Consider the following 17,167-nt stretch of genomic DNA (forward strand, 5'->3'; position numbering starts at 1 on the left):
AGATTAATGAGCAATTAAAGCTGCGACACCATTTCCAAGTTGAGCTCATGAAATAAGACTGCTGTACAAGACTGGCTACTTTCACAACAGGAATCATAAGCTCTGTACCGCTTGTATACCTTGATTCATTGGAATAACCGCATTTCTATGTGTGGCACTTGGTTACTTGTCGGTACTAATGGTACACAAGCATAAACCATAAAGCTTACTCTGCCTGCCTAGTCCTGCTCGCTCCAAGCCTTATTCTCAGATACTTGCAGGAGGTCCATCCCCTTCTCACTTTTCTGTTCTACCTGGACACTTCCGAAGTTCTACTCTTTTTTCTATACTCTCTTCTTCTTTCTCTTATCTAGCTAAAAAAAAGATTTCAAAATAAATAAATAAATGCCGTTAATAGTGCAAAGTCCAACATGCAGAGGGAGGCTAGAGGTCCATCCATAGTCATTACTGAAAATATGGTTAAAGGGAATATTCAACTTTTTCTAGGCATATTTATTACTTACTGACCATCGGGCTCAGGATAATGTATGCCAGAAAACACAATGCAACTGATGCCAAAAAACGGCTGTAAAATAAGTAATAAGTAATATGTAATAAATGCGCTCATGTGCCTTAATGTGCTCCAGACGGACCTTTTTTTCTTATCAACTTTTTTTCCCCTGGAGAATTCCCAGTATCTCTCGACATAAAGGAGGCTTATCTACATGTTCCCATTTTCCCTCCTCATCAGAGATTCTTACGCTTTGCCTGCCAAAATCGTCACTACCAATTCACGACACTTCCATTCGGCCTGAAATCTGCCCCCCAGGTTTTCATAAAGATCATGGCGGCAGCGACAGAAGTGATCCGGAAGAGGGGCATTTCAATCACCGTGTACCTGAACAACATTCTAGTCAAGGCTCCATTGGTACTAGAGACTCAACAGGCCCTCCAATTTACAGTGACGACACCACAAGATCTAGGATGGTGTGTCAACATGAACAAATCCTCTCTAGTTCCCAGTCCGCAATATTTCTTTGGATGCAATTCGACACACAAGCTCAGAAGGTATCTCTCCCACACGAGAAGATCATTCACCTACACTCATTGGTCAGGGCACTGCTAGCAAAACCGACTCACACAGCCAGGTTCTGCATGAAGGTTCTGGGAGTCATGGTATCAACAATGGAAGCAGTTCCCCTCGGCCAGTTCCACCTCAGGGAACTACAGTGGAACATCCTATCATCCTGAAGACAAAAGTCACTCTGCCAGATGATCCGCATTTCCAGACAGACTCGAACATCCCTGTTTTTGGTGGCTGAAGCTCAGCAATCTCACCAAGGGAAGGCCAATCAGAAGCCCAAGATGGCGCATCCTTACAACAGACGCAAGCCTACTCGCTTGGGGTGCGGTCCTGAAGGGCAGGGCAACCCAGGGCCTATGGTTAAAAGAGGATAGCATACGGTCGGTAAACCTGCTCGAAATACGGGGGATTCCACTGGGCCTAATTCATTGGCAAAGGGAACAGAAAGGACAAGCTGTAAAGATCCAATCAGACAACTCCATGGCCGTAGCCCACATAAATCACCAGGGCGGCACAAGGAGCAGAAGGGCACTAAATGAGGTCAAGTTCATCTTTCACTTTCAGAAACCAATCAAACTCTACTGTCTGTCATCTACATACTAGGAGTCCAAAACTGGGAAGGAGACTTTTTAAGCAGACGAATAGCCGCTAAAGGAGAAGACTAAGACATAGGGAATGCCGGAGGTGGATTTCATGGCACCCAAACAGAATTGAAAAGTACCAAATGTTTTCGCCAGATACCGGGACCCTCTAGCCCGGGGGGTGGAAGCTCTGACATCAGAGTGAAACTTCCGACTGGCCTACGCTTTTCTACCGCTTCCTCGAATACCGAGTGAGATTAGAAAACTACAAGGGGAACAGACAACCCTCATCGCTCCCAGATGGCCACTACGAACGTGGTACTCGGATTTACTAAACCTGTCAATAGATCAACCTTGGATTCTTCCTCCTCTTCCAGGCCTTCTTTCCCAGGGACCAAGCCTCCATCCAAAACCAACAAGCCCCAACTTGATGGCATTGCTCAAGACTCAAATTCTAAAACTAAAAGGGTTTTCCGACGCAGTAGTGAGAACAATGCGAGTCCGAAAACCCGTGCCAAAGCCTACCATAGGGTATGGAAGACCTACAAACAATGGTGTTCACAGAAGAACAAAAGATTTGAAAATTTTTACATTTACAGTCTACTAGACTTCCTGCAAGATGGTCTATCCGTGGATCTATCGATGGGATCCCTCAAGTCTCAGCACTGTCGGTCTTATTTCAAAAACGGTTGGCTCTCCTACTAGATTTCAGAACCTTCTTGCAGGGGGTAGCTCATCTGGCTCCCCCAATTCTAGCTCCCACATGGGATCGCTCCTTGGTCCTGCGGGCTCTACAAGAACCGCCATTCGTGCTATTGGCATCAGGCTCTCTACAGTGGCCCACATGGAAAACTTCGTTCTTACTGGCAATTGCTTCAGCGAGGAGGGTATCTCAACTCAGTGCCTTTTCAGGGTTCCTTTTCTTGTCCACCAGGATAGGGCGGTCCTTTGTACGGTACCATCTTTCCTACCCAAGGTGGCCTCATCCTTTCACCTAAACCAGTAGATCACCATTCCAACCTTCTGTCCTTCAACCATCTAACCCAAAGGAGGCGGCGCTTCACACCTTGGATCCGGTCAAGGCCCTCATGGTCTACCTTTACAGGGTACAAGTCATACAAAAAGCGGATGCTCTGTTCATCCTGCCCTCAGGACCACAGTGGGGCACATAGGCCACCATTTCACGCTGAATAAAACAGACCATCCAACGAGCCTACACAGCACAAGGACAAGCACCTCCACAGGGCATCAAGGCACATTCTACCAGAGAGATGAGCACTCCCTGGGCTTTCCGAAACACAAAATCTCCTTTTCTTTAATAAAGCAGAGCAGATAGGGAAATGTGTATTGCACATGCTGGCAGGAAGCCTATTGTTGGGTTTATTTTAATCATGTTTTACAATGTAGCAATTGAAAATTATTCAGGAGGAGGAAATATGTTTAAACTAGAGGCAAAAATTGTTGGGAACATTTGGTGGAAATGTAGCAGAAGAATAATACGAAAAGTGTTACCTTTGTCTTTCTTGAAGTCCAATGCATCCTGTTTATCCGTTACTATCTCCTTCATGTTGACCACACTCTTGTGAATGAGCTGTCGCAGGATTTTTATTTCCCGGATGGCAGTAATGGGGAAGCCTTCCTTTTCATTATCTAGTCGAACTTTCTTTAAGGCCACAAGTTCTCCTAAGGAGAGAAATTAAGTTAAGCCATGGGAAACTCATCAAAAGTTTTTCCTCTTGTATTTGAACATTGGATGTTCCTGGTCCTTTAAATTTATAAATACTAAGGTAAGAAGGACCAAGAGTAGTCCATTATGCTTTGCACACAAGTCACCAAAGAAGAACAACTGTATTTTTGATCTTAAACATCTTGATGCCTTTGTTCCACAATGTTGTGGGCTGAAGTAAACATTTGATTTTTTTTTTACCTGTATCTTTGTCCTTGGCTTTATAAACCTGCCCATAGGTTCCTTCTCCAATAATTCCAATAATGTCAAACTTGTCCACACATCTCTTTCCCCAGTCGGTTTCTGTCTGTTTTCTTTCGCCATAACGAGGGCAACAGATTCTAAGCAGAAGTTAATGAAATGTCAATGTACATGCTACACGTAACACGTAACTGTAGTAAATATTTTGAAAGCAATAATATTGGAAGGTCAAAGGGATCCTGTAACTGGTTTTAAGTTGCACCTGGTTTGAGGTTATGCAGCTGTTCTGTTTGGGAATAATTTATAAATCATATACCGGTATACTGTACAGGGCAGTGAGACATGACAGCATTATATAAAAATAATAGAATTTCTTTGTGTCTTCAATTTTCAAAAAGGGGATTTTGTGTAACATTAAATCCTTTTCTCTTTAGCCACTTGGGATGCACAGAGCACAGTTTACACCACTAGAATGCAGGACTGGTTCTACCCCTTATAACTAGATCTCCTTTAAAGCTCACTCTTTATTTTCAGAGAAGACAGACCTCAGACCATACAGTATAAGCTCTTGAAAGGGCTGATCCCATCAATGCACTAGCATCCAGAAAGCAGTAGATGACTTTCTGCCACAAGGCCAAATATCTTGCCTTCCAAATCTGTATTGTCATTGGCCCTAAACACAAATTTACTTCTTATTTCACTATTGTACCCCAATGTTCTTCCAAATATCCATTTCTTCCTGTATGTGTTATGTGCACTTGCACCTTCACACTTTTCTGAATATTTTTGCATCACACCCCAATCTTTTAGAGTGATAAGAGTTTAATTTTTTTTTGATGAAGAACTCTCAAACTTCATGTAATGAACAGAGATATATCGACTAGGTAAAGTTCTACTTAAGCACCAGCTGTGATGAGATCTTACTTGACACAGACATATCTCCATAGCTTAAACTTACTTTGGTCTCTTCTTTAAGGGTGGCTGAGGAGGTGTTATTACTTTCCTTTCAGGTGAATCTGGAGGTGATGGGTCACCACCTAGAAGCTCAGGAGGCAGAGGAAGGTCAGTTAAGAGATGACGTGGTCTATCCTTATCTCTTTCCTTCTTAACAATTTTGGGAGGAGGGATCTCCTTAGGGCTGGGAAACAGGAGAAAAAAGTAAGATGGAAGTTCAGTAGGCTGCGCTATGTTAAACAAGTGAGGCAACTGCAAAATGCAGTTTTTGTTCTGTTACAGTTTTGCAGACCTGCAGTGTGTTTATAGCTGGTTTCACGTATAAAATAGTCTGCATGTCCAGTCATAAATATTTTGGTTATATCTCACACGACAATACAGAAACAAAATTAATAAAATATCCAACACATTTTATAGCAACCCAAAACTTGCTTTACACTAGAGGGTTGGCGATTGATCTGTATTTTACCAGCCTGATTGTGGAAATATCTGAAAGCGGTTTGGGAAAAGGATGAATGAATTCTTTTTTATTATTTAAAAACTTTACTTACATGATTTAAATTGCCCATATTTATTCCACAACTGTGGGGGAAAAAAGTTTGACATTCCTGGGCAAAACTACGTCATAATAGCAATAATTTACATATTTAAAAAATCTCAATGTTAATTACCAAAGCGGGTTTTGGAAGGCCATTAACTTTTCATTCATGTTTACTATAGGGTTGCACTGAACCCTGCTTTTTACAGTTCGCCAAATCCCTGAATGCTGAGCCAAATTTGATCATCTGCACCATAAAAGCTGACACATGGGCGTAAAAGCCTGATGCACGCATGCAAAGTGAGGGCGCTGATTTTTCTAACGTTATATAGGGTTACATTTCGGCATGGCCAGGCTCTTGAATTCGGCCGAATCCTGATCAAAATAGCTTGGAATCTGCCAAAACCAGAATTCAGGGCATCCCTAGTTTACCATCACCTATCTTAGAATGTAACATTGTAATCATTAGGGGGCAGATTTATCAAGGGACGAATTCCAAATTCACAGGAGTTTTTTTAAACTCCCATAAACTCCATCAACTCGAAAAGGAGATTTTGTGTACTCACCATTATATCTCTTTCTCTTCAGTCGCTTGGGGGACACAGGGACCATGGGGTATAGCTGGTACATCCAGGAGGGCAGGACACAACAGTAGAACAAAACTAGCCCCTCCTCTACTGGCTATTCCCACAGCAGGCAGAGCTTAGTCCAGTTTGTTCCAAAGTCAACAGGAATATAAAAAAACTAAACATAATATCGGTTAACAATCACCGTAACATGTCAGACGGAAAAGTGAAGGCCTCAGTCCAGGGAGGGAAGCCCTGTGTCCCCCAAGTGACTGAAAAGAAAGATTTAATGGCGAGTACACAAAATCTCCTTTTCTTCAGGTCTGCTTGGGGGACACAGGGACCATGGGGACGTACCAAAGCTGTCCCCTAAATCCTCTGGGTGGGAGAGTGAGGCCTAAGTGGAAGATGCCACTGCGGCTTGAAGCACCTTTCTGCCAAAGCTGGTTGGTTACTGATGGTGCAGGACAGAAGGTTGGTATGGTGATTTCTTGGTTCCAATGAAATTCTGAGACTACCTTTGGTAAAAAGGATGGAATTGTGCGGAGGACCGCTCTATCATGGTGAAAAAACGAGGAAAGGTGGTATACATGGGGTGTGCTACAGCCTTGGAGAACCCCTTCTCAGTTAATATCTTGAGCTCAAGAGCCACACCGTCAATTTGAGGTTTGTTGGGTTTGGGTGTCGGATGGGACCTTGAGTTAGATGGTCCTGGAGTAGAGATAGAGTCCAGGGTTTTGCCACGGACAGATTGAGAAGGTCTGTGAACCAGGATTGTCTGGGCCATCTTGGTGCGATGAGAATGAGAGTGGTCTGTTCTTGTTGAAGCTTCCCGAGAGTCCTGGGCATAGGGAAGGCATAGGCCAGATGGAAGTGCCACTTTGCTGTTAGAGCGTCTGCTGCTAAGGCTAGTGGATCCCTGCATCGAGCCAGAAACGTTGGGACCTTGCAGTTGTGCCTGGTCGCCATGAGGTCAACCTCTGGAGTGCCCCACATTTGTTAGTCTTTTAATGACCACTCTCCTGGGTCTAGGGACTGTCGGCTTAGACAGTCCGCTTCCCAGATTAGAAGTCCTGGAATGTAAATTGCTGACAGGTGAACTTGGTGAGATTTGGCCCATTTGAAGATGAGTCTGACTTCGTCTAGTGCTCCTCTGCTTCTTGTGCCCCCCTGGTGGTTGATGTATGCCACCGCCATTGCATTGACGGACTGTATCTTGACCCTGTAGCTTGACCCTGTAGCATCTGTTGACAGTGAAACAGGCCTAGACGGATTGCTTGGATCTCAAGAAGATTGATCTCTAGTCTCTTTTCCCGTGGACTCCACTGGCCTTGAGCCGAGCGGCCCTCGAGAACTGCTCCCCAGCCAAACAGGCTCGCATCCGTCGTGAGGATACGCCAATGTGGTTCCCCCATTGGTCTGCCTAGGGACAGATGGGTGCTGTTCAACCACCAATGTAGAGATGTTCTCGTCTTGCAGGAGAGTCTGATCTCCTGAAGGAGGGACTTCCTCTTCCAAACCCTCAGAATGTTCCACTGGAGCTCTCGTAGGTGGAATTGGACAAATGGTACCGCTTCTATGGTGGACACGATGACTCCCAACACCTTCATGTAGAACTTTACTGAGTGTAGAGGTTTTTGCAGGAGCAGCTTTACTAGGTCCTGGATCTGCTTGACCTGACCTCCTGAGGAAAGTATATCCTCTGCATTTGCATATTGAACTGCATGCCGAGGAAGACCATAGATTGGCTGGGCGTTAGTGAAGACTTCTCCAGGTTTAGGACCCAGCCCAGTCTCTGAAATGTGTGCATAGATGTTTTGAGAGATCTCTGAGCTTCCATGAAGGAGGGCACTTTGATCGTCCAGGTAGGGAGTAATGGAAACTCCCGTATTGCGAATCACTGCTGTCGATGCTGCCATGATCTTGGTGATGACCCTCGGAGCGTACATTAGCCCGAAGGGGAGACTTGTGAACTGGTAGTGGCGATTCTGGAAAGCAAATCTCAAGAATCTCTGATGCGGAGGGAAAATGGGAACATGAAGGCAAGCGTCTTTTATGTCGAGAGAAATCAGAAACTGCCCCAGGGCCATTGCTGCAATGACTGATCTGAGCGACTCCATTTTGAATTTTCGAAAAAAAAAAATTGTTTTTTTAGTTCCAGAATGGGTCGTACCGAACAGTCTTTCTTGTGGACTACAAAAAGGTTTAAGTAATATCCTTTGAAACGTTCTCCGGCTGGTACAGGGATGATCACCTCGTAGAGGAGAAGATTGGAAATAGCGCCTAGGAAGGCCGACTTCTTTATTGAGCCCTGTGGCAGTCTGGACATAAAAAAACCGAAGGGGGGGGTGTCTGGAGGCGAATTCTAAATGATAGCCCCGAGTTACCGCCTTGTGTATCCAAGAGTCTTGAATGAGTGTGGTCCACACTTCGGCAAAGAGACCGAGCCTGCCCCCTGCGGTCCTTGAGACTGCCGGTATGAGGTTGCCGTCATGCAGAGGTGGTCTTGTCTCCGGTTTTGGGAGTCGGCTTCTTGCTCTGCCAGGAAGATCTGTTTTCCACTGAAACGTCCTCGATTAGTGAAGGACTGTCTTGGTGGTGAGGATCTCGTGTTTTGTTTGGGAGCCATGAAAAAAATTACCCCTGCGGAAGGAGGGGCGTGCTTGGCTGATGATTTTATCCAAACCGGCCTCGAAGAGAATCTTGCCCTTGAAGGGGATGGAAGTTAGAGATTTCTTGGAGGACAGGTCTGCGGACCATAGTTTCATCCACAGAGATCTGCATGATTCCACAGAAAGTGCCGATGATCTACTGATGACCTGAGTTGCGTTAAGTGAAGCCTCACACATGTAATCATTTGCTTCCTTGATTTGGGAAGCCAATTGAGAAAGTTCATGCCGTGGCTAGAACAGGACGTAAGGCGGTTCCTGAGGCTGAGAAGGCAGATCGTAAAAGACTAGTTTTTTATCCATCGAATCCCTGAAAGAGGAGGCATCGGGAACAGGAAGAGCAGTGTTCTTGGAGAGAACTGAACTGAAGGTGGCATTGACCACTTTTCTGTAAGCTCTTTAGAGAATGGATAGAGTCTTTGGAATTTGCGATTTGTCTGAAAACGTCTCTCTGGAGAAACCCAATCTTGTTGAATGATTTGGTCAAGCTGTAAGTGGGAAGGAAAAACTGGTGAAGTTTTGTTGTGACGTTTGGACAGGCTTTTAGCAGTGTCAGATGAGACTTCCGGTTCTAGATGAAGGATATCTAGTACCGAGGCAATTAGAGCGTCTACCGATTCTGATGAATATTTGTGTGAGCCCTCACCCTCTTTGTCAGAATCAGATGAAAGCTCACCTTCTGAGCGATCAAAATCCTCACCTGAGTCTGGAAGGGATGGAGAAAGAGGTCTGGAAGGAGAAACGCTCACTTCATCAGATAGAGACGGAGCTCTAAGTTTAGATGCTCTCCCCTTAGGATTGTCAAAAGATTGTGCAAATCTTGGTATTCTGGATGCCAGCTGTGATGCCCAATCTGGAGTGGAAGGTCTTGGAGGATCCCTGTTTTGTGCTGGGGATTCCCCCTGACAGTCCTGGTCTACCAGAGGTAGAGATCTAAGGCGAATGGCTCCAAGAGGCACACCTAGCCTCTGCGTAAGCTTGTCCCTTAGCCAGTGTGTGTCTCCCTCCCGTGCCCTCACCTCTTCGAGCCCGTTACGGTGTCGGGAATCTCTGAGCTCTCCCTTTAGTGCGGACTGACGTCCCTTAGCTTCCCAACCCTTGGGAAGCACTCTAAAGTTGTGCAGCGTCAGTGGGGGCACGGGGAGGCAGTTTGTGTAACTTTAATGCCTCAGTGAGCGCCCTCTCCCTGCAATAGGATAGAGAGGGGGATAATGGCGGAGAGGAGGGTAGCACAGGTAATATACTTACTGTGTCCCGGGGCCCTCTCCTCTGTCTTCCAGCCAGTCGGTCTTCACCTGTGAGAAGGGGAGACCAGAATAAGACTGGGTGGTTCTGGATAACTAGGGACCCCAGAGACAGGTCCCATGCTGGGGGATGCCTATGGGGTTACTCTAACACAGTGTAGAGGTCCTGGGCATCCCCTGGTGTCAAGCAAATGACAGAGTTTAAAATAATAAAGCAGAGTGGATTTTTAATGTCCTATCCTCCTGAGGACACAACAAAAACTGGGCTAAGCTCCGCCTGCTGGGGGTATAGCCAGTAGGGGAGGGCTAGTTTTGTTCTACTGTTGTGTCCTGCCCTCCTGGATGTACCAGCTATACCCCATGGTCCCTGTGTCCCCCAAGCAGACCTGGAGAAATTCAAATTTTCTAAACTCGGGTGAATTGGATCAACCTGAAAACTCGAATCTAATAAAAACTCCCCGAAAAAAAACTGACAGGAAGGCTGCAAACAATTCCAAATTGATGTCAGGATGTTTCCCATTGACTAAAACAGCAATTCCGGCAGGTTTTAGGTGGCAAATAGTCGAATTTGAGTTCTCAAAGGGCCCGAGTATGATTAAATATCGAAAATTGAATTTTAAAAAGAACTCATCTAATTGTAACAATTCCCTAGTCGAATTTGACAGTTTTGGACATAAAGAAAATTCAAAAATTCAAATTTTCAATTTGACCTTTGATAAATCTGGCCATAAAGTATATTTAAAAATAAGTTTTAAAGGGGTGGTTCACCTTTAAGGTAACTTTTATTATGCTATAGACCAATTCTAAGAAACTTTTCAATTGGTTTTCATTATTTATTTTCTATAGTTTTATAGTTGTCTTTTTCTTCTGATTCTTTACATCTTTCAAATGGGAGTCACTGTCCCCTTCTAAAGAAAACAAATGCTCTGTAAGGCTATAAATGTATTGTTATTGTCACATTTTATCACTGATCCTTCTATTCAGGTCTCTCCTATTCATATTCCAGTCTCTTATTCAAATCAATGCATGGTTGCTAGTGTAATTTGGGCCCTGATTACCAGATTGTTTAAAATGCAAATTGAAGAGCTGCTGAATAAAAATATAAATGACTCAAAAACCTTCAATAATAAAAAATTAAAACAAATGGCAAATTGCCTCAGAATATCCCTCTCTACATCATACTAAAATTTATCTCAAAAGGTGAACAACCCCTTTAAGGCTTGAATAATACTCGCTGAGAAAACCTTAAACTTCTTACCTTTCAATATCATCCTCGCCTGGCAGCAGTGGTGGAAGTGGTAAGGGAGGGAGTGTTGATGTCTTCAGGTGAGGGACTGTTACAAGTGGCAGAGGCTTGGCAGGTGAAGGAACTGGGGGCTGGGAGTTTGTCTGATTAAACAAAGATGATTGCCGTACATGATGGGAGGATGTCAAAGAGGCAGCCACTGTAGTAGGAAGGGGCAGGAATGTTAGTGTAGGTGGAGGTGGTAGGGGTGGAGGTGGCTGTTGCTGGACAACTGGAGATGGTGGAAGAGGGGGCAGTGGGGGAATAGAAGGGTGAGGAGGAGTGGATGTTGGTAAAGGTGGTGGTGGGGACAATAGAAGAGGAACAGGAGGAACATCTTTATCTCTGTCTGTCACTCCTTCTTTTGGAGTCATTACTTCCTCCTTGATGGGTGCTGGTTTGAAGTCCTTTAATCCTGAAATTTTAGCATCTTTAGCCTGTACCTGGGGTTTCTTCTCACTCTCCTCTTGTTTGGCAGAAACAATTTTGGTTTCTAAACTGGTTGCAGTCACTATTTCTGCATCAGAAACAGGTTTTTCCAACTTAAGAACTTTGGTTGCCTTTTTGAGGTCCACTGTAGAGGCAACTCTAAAATCCACACTCTCTCTTTTCAAAACCAAGGGACTGCCTTTTGATTCTCTACCAGCTGCCGCCGCTGCAGCCGCTATCTCCTTCTTCTTGCGACTCAGCTCAGCTCCAAGGCTAGAGTTTAACGGTAGTCTGGCAGGCGAAATACTGGAATGGCGACTTTTTGACTGAGATTTTTGCTTCTTGCTGCGAGATGATGACGATGACTTTCTGGGATACAAGGGACTCCTGCTTCTAGACTTGGCAGACTTTCTAAAATAAAAATACAGAAGAGGAAAAAGAAAAGATACAATGAAGTATAATATACAAGGCCTTAAAGGACTTGTCAACCCCCCCCCCCAATTTTTTTTTTATACCTAATAAAAGAAAACATAATTCTAAGCAACTTTGTGATATCCATTCATTACAATTTTTCTATGGAAAGTTATTTTTATATGTACTGGTATTGAAAGCAGTCCCTTTGTATTCTCTGCCCCGGTGTTGTTGATACAATGTATAGTCTGATTAACAGACCCGTCTCGGGAACTAGAACTTTTGCAACATTAGTTTAAAAAGTAACAACCAGTAGTTAAACAAATGTTACTTTCAATAGCAATTACATTTACAGATAACTTTTAAAGCGGTAACAATTTTTAATAAATTTGTATCAGAAAGTTGCTTGTAATTGAGTTTTCTTTTATTGGGCTAAAACGATTTTCCTTTAAAGACTTATTAAAATCTGAACAGCACCTTGAAAAGTTAAAAGGTGTGAAGATAGTAACCTGTCAAGTTAATATCTGCTATGACTTAAGAGCTGAAATTATATTTAATTTGCTTTAATAACTCTAGTGTCTGCAAAAGTATTCCTAAACTTTTTCACCTTTCAGTTTCAACATTAGTCTATATCCAACTGTCAGGCTGAACATAAATTCCTTTGCACTTCTCATGGTGCTAATATAGTTTGTAGAATTCCACGACACAAATACAGAAGGGGACATGGCCTAGACATCCGAAGAGCATGGTATGACATCACTGGGTATGGTGTGACATCACTCATGCTGTAGCCCTTTAAGTCACTGCACGCGGGACGTTTGCCCTAATGATCTACTGCATGCAAAAGGTGAAAGCACCCAAGGCAAGCACTTAACTGTCAACTCGCAGAGCCACATTAATTGAAGGCAGAAGAAGAGGTATGTGCCTAGGGTGCCCCTCCCCCCCCACTTTTCCACCCCAAGTCACATGCTTCTTCTGTCTATCCCTAGTTCTGGCGAACAAATGCTTAATGCAGCAAAAATTTAATTTAGCCATCATGCCAGCTGCCCTGAAGCTAATCCAAAAAGACTTGGAACAAACCTTGCTTTCCAAGTCCTAAATTATTGATGAGCTTAAATATTATTTAACAGGAATGGGGTCCGTTATCCGGAAACGATAATCTCAGAACTACATTTGTTTGCCAAGATGCGACTGGCCTGCCCAAAGGCGTGAAAGTAAATCCCACCAATAACATTCCTACTATTTTGGATAGCCTTCCATGAAAGCAGCAAAAAGGAGGACCAACTTCATATCAGTAAATTTGGTTAAGTAATGAAACATTGGGCAGGCAGGTGTGCATTTCATGAAAATAGGTATGCCAAAAATGTATACAGAAATAGATACATTAAACCAAAAGTATGCAGGCACTTGCCCGCCCACCAAACGAGCATGAATCGTGCAACTGAATTTAAGCAGCTAGACTTATGTTTACCAGGAAATATTTATTTTTAACAGTTCCATTATATTTCTATGTAGATTATTTCTCATAAATAACATTTCCAGAAAAAAACATGAAACCCCCAAAGAAGCCACATGGACATGGCAAATGTGTGCAGCAATCAAACTACTGTTTTTTTTTAATTGACTGCAAGAAATAGAGAGCAATGCTGAATAATATACAGCCCTACTGTGAATTATTAGGACTTCAGGCTAAGAAGAGCTTGTTACCTATGTTAAGCCGCCTTTAAATAAACCCCATGGTGATTTATGCTTTAATTTGATTCAAGAAAGGGCACATTATGACTTGAACATTAATGTTAGATTTGGACAAAGCACACAATTGTGTTTCTAGCTCTGTGATCAGTATAAAAAGGCATTGTCTCTTTCACGCATGTAACAAGTCTATGGCCTGCATAACATTTTAACCTGAATCAGGAATAGCCATTGATTGCTGGTTAGGGGAAACAAGGAAAAAAGTTGGCAAAAACCACATCTGCATTAAGTGCCAAATTTTAGCACCAAAAAAAGTGGCTACTAAACCACCAAAAACCACTCTGTGTGCCATGAGCACTTGCGGACAGACTTGGGAGTCACTGTAACCAAACGCATCACCTGATTTATCAAACGGAAAACCAAGCTCAGTATTAGATAAAGGGCAAAAAACACAATGACATTAAGATTCACCTGGGCACTGGGCTCCGACTCAATGAACGCCTAGACACAAACGGACTGCTGGACCTCCTTCGCACATAAGGGCTCGGGGACCTCCCACTGTAAGAACCACTACCTCTTTCATAACTAGATGACCGCCTCCTGTAGGGGCTCACAGAACGCTGTTTTCGGCTATAAGGACTTGGCGAGCGTGCACTGCTTTGGTAAGCCGCAGGCTCCTTGTAACTGGGACTGTCCGTGGTTTTCCTATAAGTCTCACTGAAGTTACCAGAAGCGTGCAAACGTGAAGGGCTATCATCATAGTCTTGTCCACAAGATCCCTCAGAGTTACTGTCATCCTGCTTTGGGCTGCCACCGTACTTCCTGCGAGGGCTCCGGCCTTTCCGCTTAGGACTGTCTGAGGTTTTATAGCGTTTGGACGAATCCCTTTTCCGGTGACTTTTGCTCCTCTCCTTGTGTCCAGGTTTCATCTCCCTTTCCCTCCTTGATTTGTCCTTGTACATCTTAGATCGGGAGTCTTTACTGCTGCTTTTAGACGTGGATCCATGCTCCTCCTGCTCTTCTGCAGTCCTTTTAGCTGAACTAAGTATCTTGTCTTTAGTACTGGGTACCTTGTTTGCTATTACCTCTTGACTTTTTTCTACCTTCTTCTCCTTCTCTACCTGCTTCGTCTTGGAAGCCTCTTTAAGCCGTTTGTGTTGGTGCCGGTGGCGAGATTTATGCAGTTTCTCGCTCTTCTCCGAAGTACGCCTCTCGTCATTTTCCCTCCTTTCTTGCTTGGCTGGAACATCGGAGAAAGTGTCAGAGTCAGAGCTGATGTCATCATATTCCACCAGCTTCAAGGTACTCAAGGTTTGCGGCTCTGGGACAGTAGATTCTCGGAGGTGTTTAGACTTATGCCTCTTGTGTTTAGAGCTGATACGTTGACGGTCTTTGTTGTTGACACTTCCACTGCTCTCCGGCATGGTAGAAGCTGACCCACCGCTGTCCTTCTTGTTCCCATGCCGCGCTGGGTTTGGCATTCCTCTGCTGCTCAGCTGAGGAGTAAATAGTTTTAAAAAATAAAAAAGGAGAAGGGGATGGGTTGGGGAAAACCCCACAAATTCAACAGATCTCTCTTCAGCTGAATGATGAAATTGTACTTAATGTTATTTCATATAAACAAAAAAAAAAAAACACCCTTCCTTTTTACCCTGTCTCCCTCATTCACCGAGATTCTATACCACACAGTTCTACATGGACGTGGTAATCAACCGGCCTGAAGGTAGGTGACAGAGTCCGTTAGAGGGTAGAAAAAACCTCCCTCCATATACCGCTCCCGTGATTGACTTTTAAAGCTTCTCAAATGTAACTTTTTGCGGCAAAAAAGGGGGTCTTTGGATTATGGTGTCCTTGAAGTCCCTGCACTTGTGTGAGAAGAGGCCTAAGAATCTTCCACAGTTTCCTTAAAGGCAAAGTTAAAGCCCAGTGTTGAACAACAAAAAAAGCTCTGGCTGGTGGAAGTTGTCCAAGTGCAACACAATGGTTGTCACAGAGATGTCTCCCATTCAATGTGGAGCTGGAGTTTTCCTCAGAACATCGAATGGAACCTCATGAGGTGGAATTGTGGGAAGGCTCCCGCAGGGGATGATGGGAAGAAGCAGCAGTAGCTGAGAGTTCCTGTGTCTCCTGACGAGAGTCCGTCCCCCAAAACGGCTTTTCTTTCCTCACGTCTGGAACAGACACAGCTTCTTCCCCGCGGCCTCTCTTATTTGTCTATTCACCGCCACTCTCGTGTCTTCAATGTGTCACTGAAGGGTGAGGAGACCAGGCAGAGGGTGCCGGTCACTAACGGGAGAATCTCGCGGGATTTCGGCGGGAAAAAGGGGAGGAGGGGGATTTACCCCGCAAAATAAACGTCCGCCTGGTGTTACCACAGGCACCACTTCTTCCCCTTCAGTTCTCGCGAGCGGCGCGGCCTACACAAGCTGCATTCCCCCGTAGATCTCGCGATATCTCAGCTACACGTAAAAAGCTCCCGGCCTCAAAGGAAAAACTTTGCAGCGGCAATAGAAATGTGGACGCAGAACTCTCGCGAGTGTAGGTGATCTCGCGAGATCCGGTTGAGCTCTAGCCTTTTTTTTTCAATAAGTGTCAGAAAACTTTATTTAGAAAGAGAGACAGACACGACACCATGTGCTTCTCAGCCTGATTAGAGACAGCAGCACTGGCACATCATCAGGCTTTTTAGTTTCTCAGCAATAGACTTGCAGGTTTTAAAGAATTCATTTCCCTTTCAATGAACTTGTTAGTATGATGTACAGAGGGATCTTGTGAGACTATTTGCAATTGGTCTTCATTTTTTATTATTTGTTGTTTTTTACTTATTTAGCTTTTTATCTTTTTTGTAATTTCAGCAGTCTGGTTGCTAGGGTCCAAATTCCCCTAGCAACCATGCCTTGATGAGAATAAGAGACTGGAATATGAATAGGAGAGGCCTGAATAGAAAGAGGAGGAATAAAAAGTAACAATAACAATACATTTGTAGTCTTAAAGGGGTTGGTCACCTTTCAAACTCCTTTTCACTTGCGTTGTTTTCAGTTTGTTCCCCAGAAATAAGGACTTTTTTCAATTACTTTCCTTTTTTTTATCTTCTACAGTTTTTCCAAAATCTACGTTTAAAGAGCATTCGTTTTAAGATGGGGTCAGTGACCCCCCTGTGAAAGCTGGAAAGAGTCAGAAGAAGAAGGCAACTACTGAAAAAAAAATAACGAAGACCAATTGAAAAATTGCTTAGAATTGGCCAGTCTATAACATACTAAACATTACCTGAAAGGTGAACCACCACTTTAAAGGAAATGTTCAAAACTGGGTAAATAGGCTGTGCAAAATAAAAAAAATGTATCTCATATAGTTAGTTAGTCACAAATGTAATGTATAAAGGCTGGAGTGACTGGATGTGTAACATAATAGCCAGAACACTACTTCCTGCTTTTCAGCTCTCTTGCTTTCCACTGATTGGTTACCAGACAGTAACCAATCAGTGAGAGCTGAAAAGCAGGAAGTAGTGTTCTGGCCATTATGTTACACATCCACTCACTCCAGCCTTTATACATTACATTTTTGCCTAACTAACTATATAAGATACATTTTTTATTTTGCACAGACTATTTACCCAGTTTTTATTTTCACACTGAACTGTTCCTTTAAGTCTCATTCTCTGCTCATTAAATCTTCCTCTCACACCAACATGCCAGTCTTGCCTCCTTTCTCCTCTCCCATAATGCATACCTTCTAACATTTTGGAAACAGAAAGAGGGACAAATAGATTTGCCGGGCGCATTTTTGACCACACCCATTTGTGTGGCCA

General features: G+C 43.7%; 1 protein-coding gene across 3 annotated transcripts in view; it reads right to left on the reverse strand.

Moving 5' to 3' along the window:
* Positions 1-15,898, reverse strand: part of cdk12.L (cyclin-dependent kinase 12 L homeolog) — a 28,138-nt gene extending 12,240 nt beyond the window's left edge. Inside the window, exons 1-5 of one of the 3 annotated variants that reach the window (XM_018234717.2) lie at positions 13,831-15,898; positions 10,801-11,667; positions 4,530-4,709; positions 3,572-3,711; positions 3,157-3,327 (exon numbers count right to left, since the gene is read on the reverse strand). In XM_018234717.2, coding sequence (XP_018090206.1) covers positions 3,157-3,327; positions 3,572-3,711; positions 4,530-4,709; positions 10,801-11,667; positions 13,831-14,840 — 2,368 coding nt within the window. In that variant the 5' untranslated portion in view covers positions 14,841-15,898. The remainder of the gene's footprint in view (positions 1-3,156; positions 3,328-3,571; positions 3,712-4,529; positions 4,710-10,800; positions 11,668-13,830) is intronic. The other 2 variants (XM_018234716.2, XM_041576857.1) reach the window with 2 other exon arrangements.
* Positions 15,899-17,167: the final 1,269 nt, after the last annotated feature.

Source organism: Xenopus laevis, chromosome 9_10L, assembly GCF_017654675.1.
Source record: "Xenopus laevis strain J_2021 chromosome 9_10L, Xenopus_laevis_v10.1, whole genome shotgun sequence".
Lineage (NCBI taxonomy): Eukaryota > Metazoa > Chordata > Amphibia > Anura > Pipidae > Xenopus > Xenopus laevis.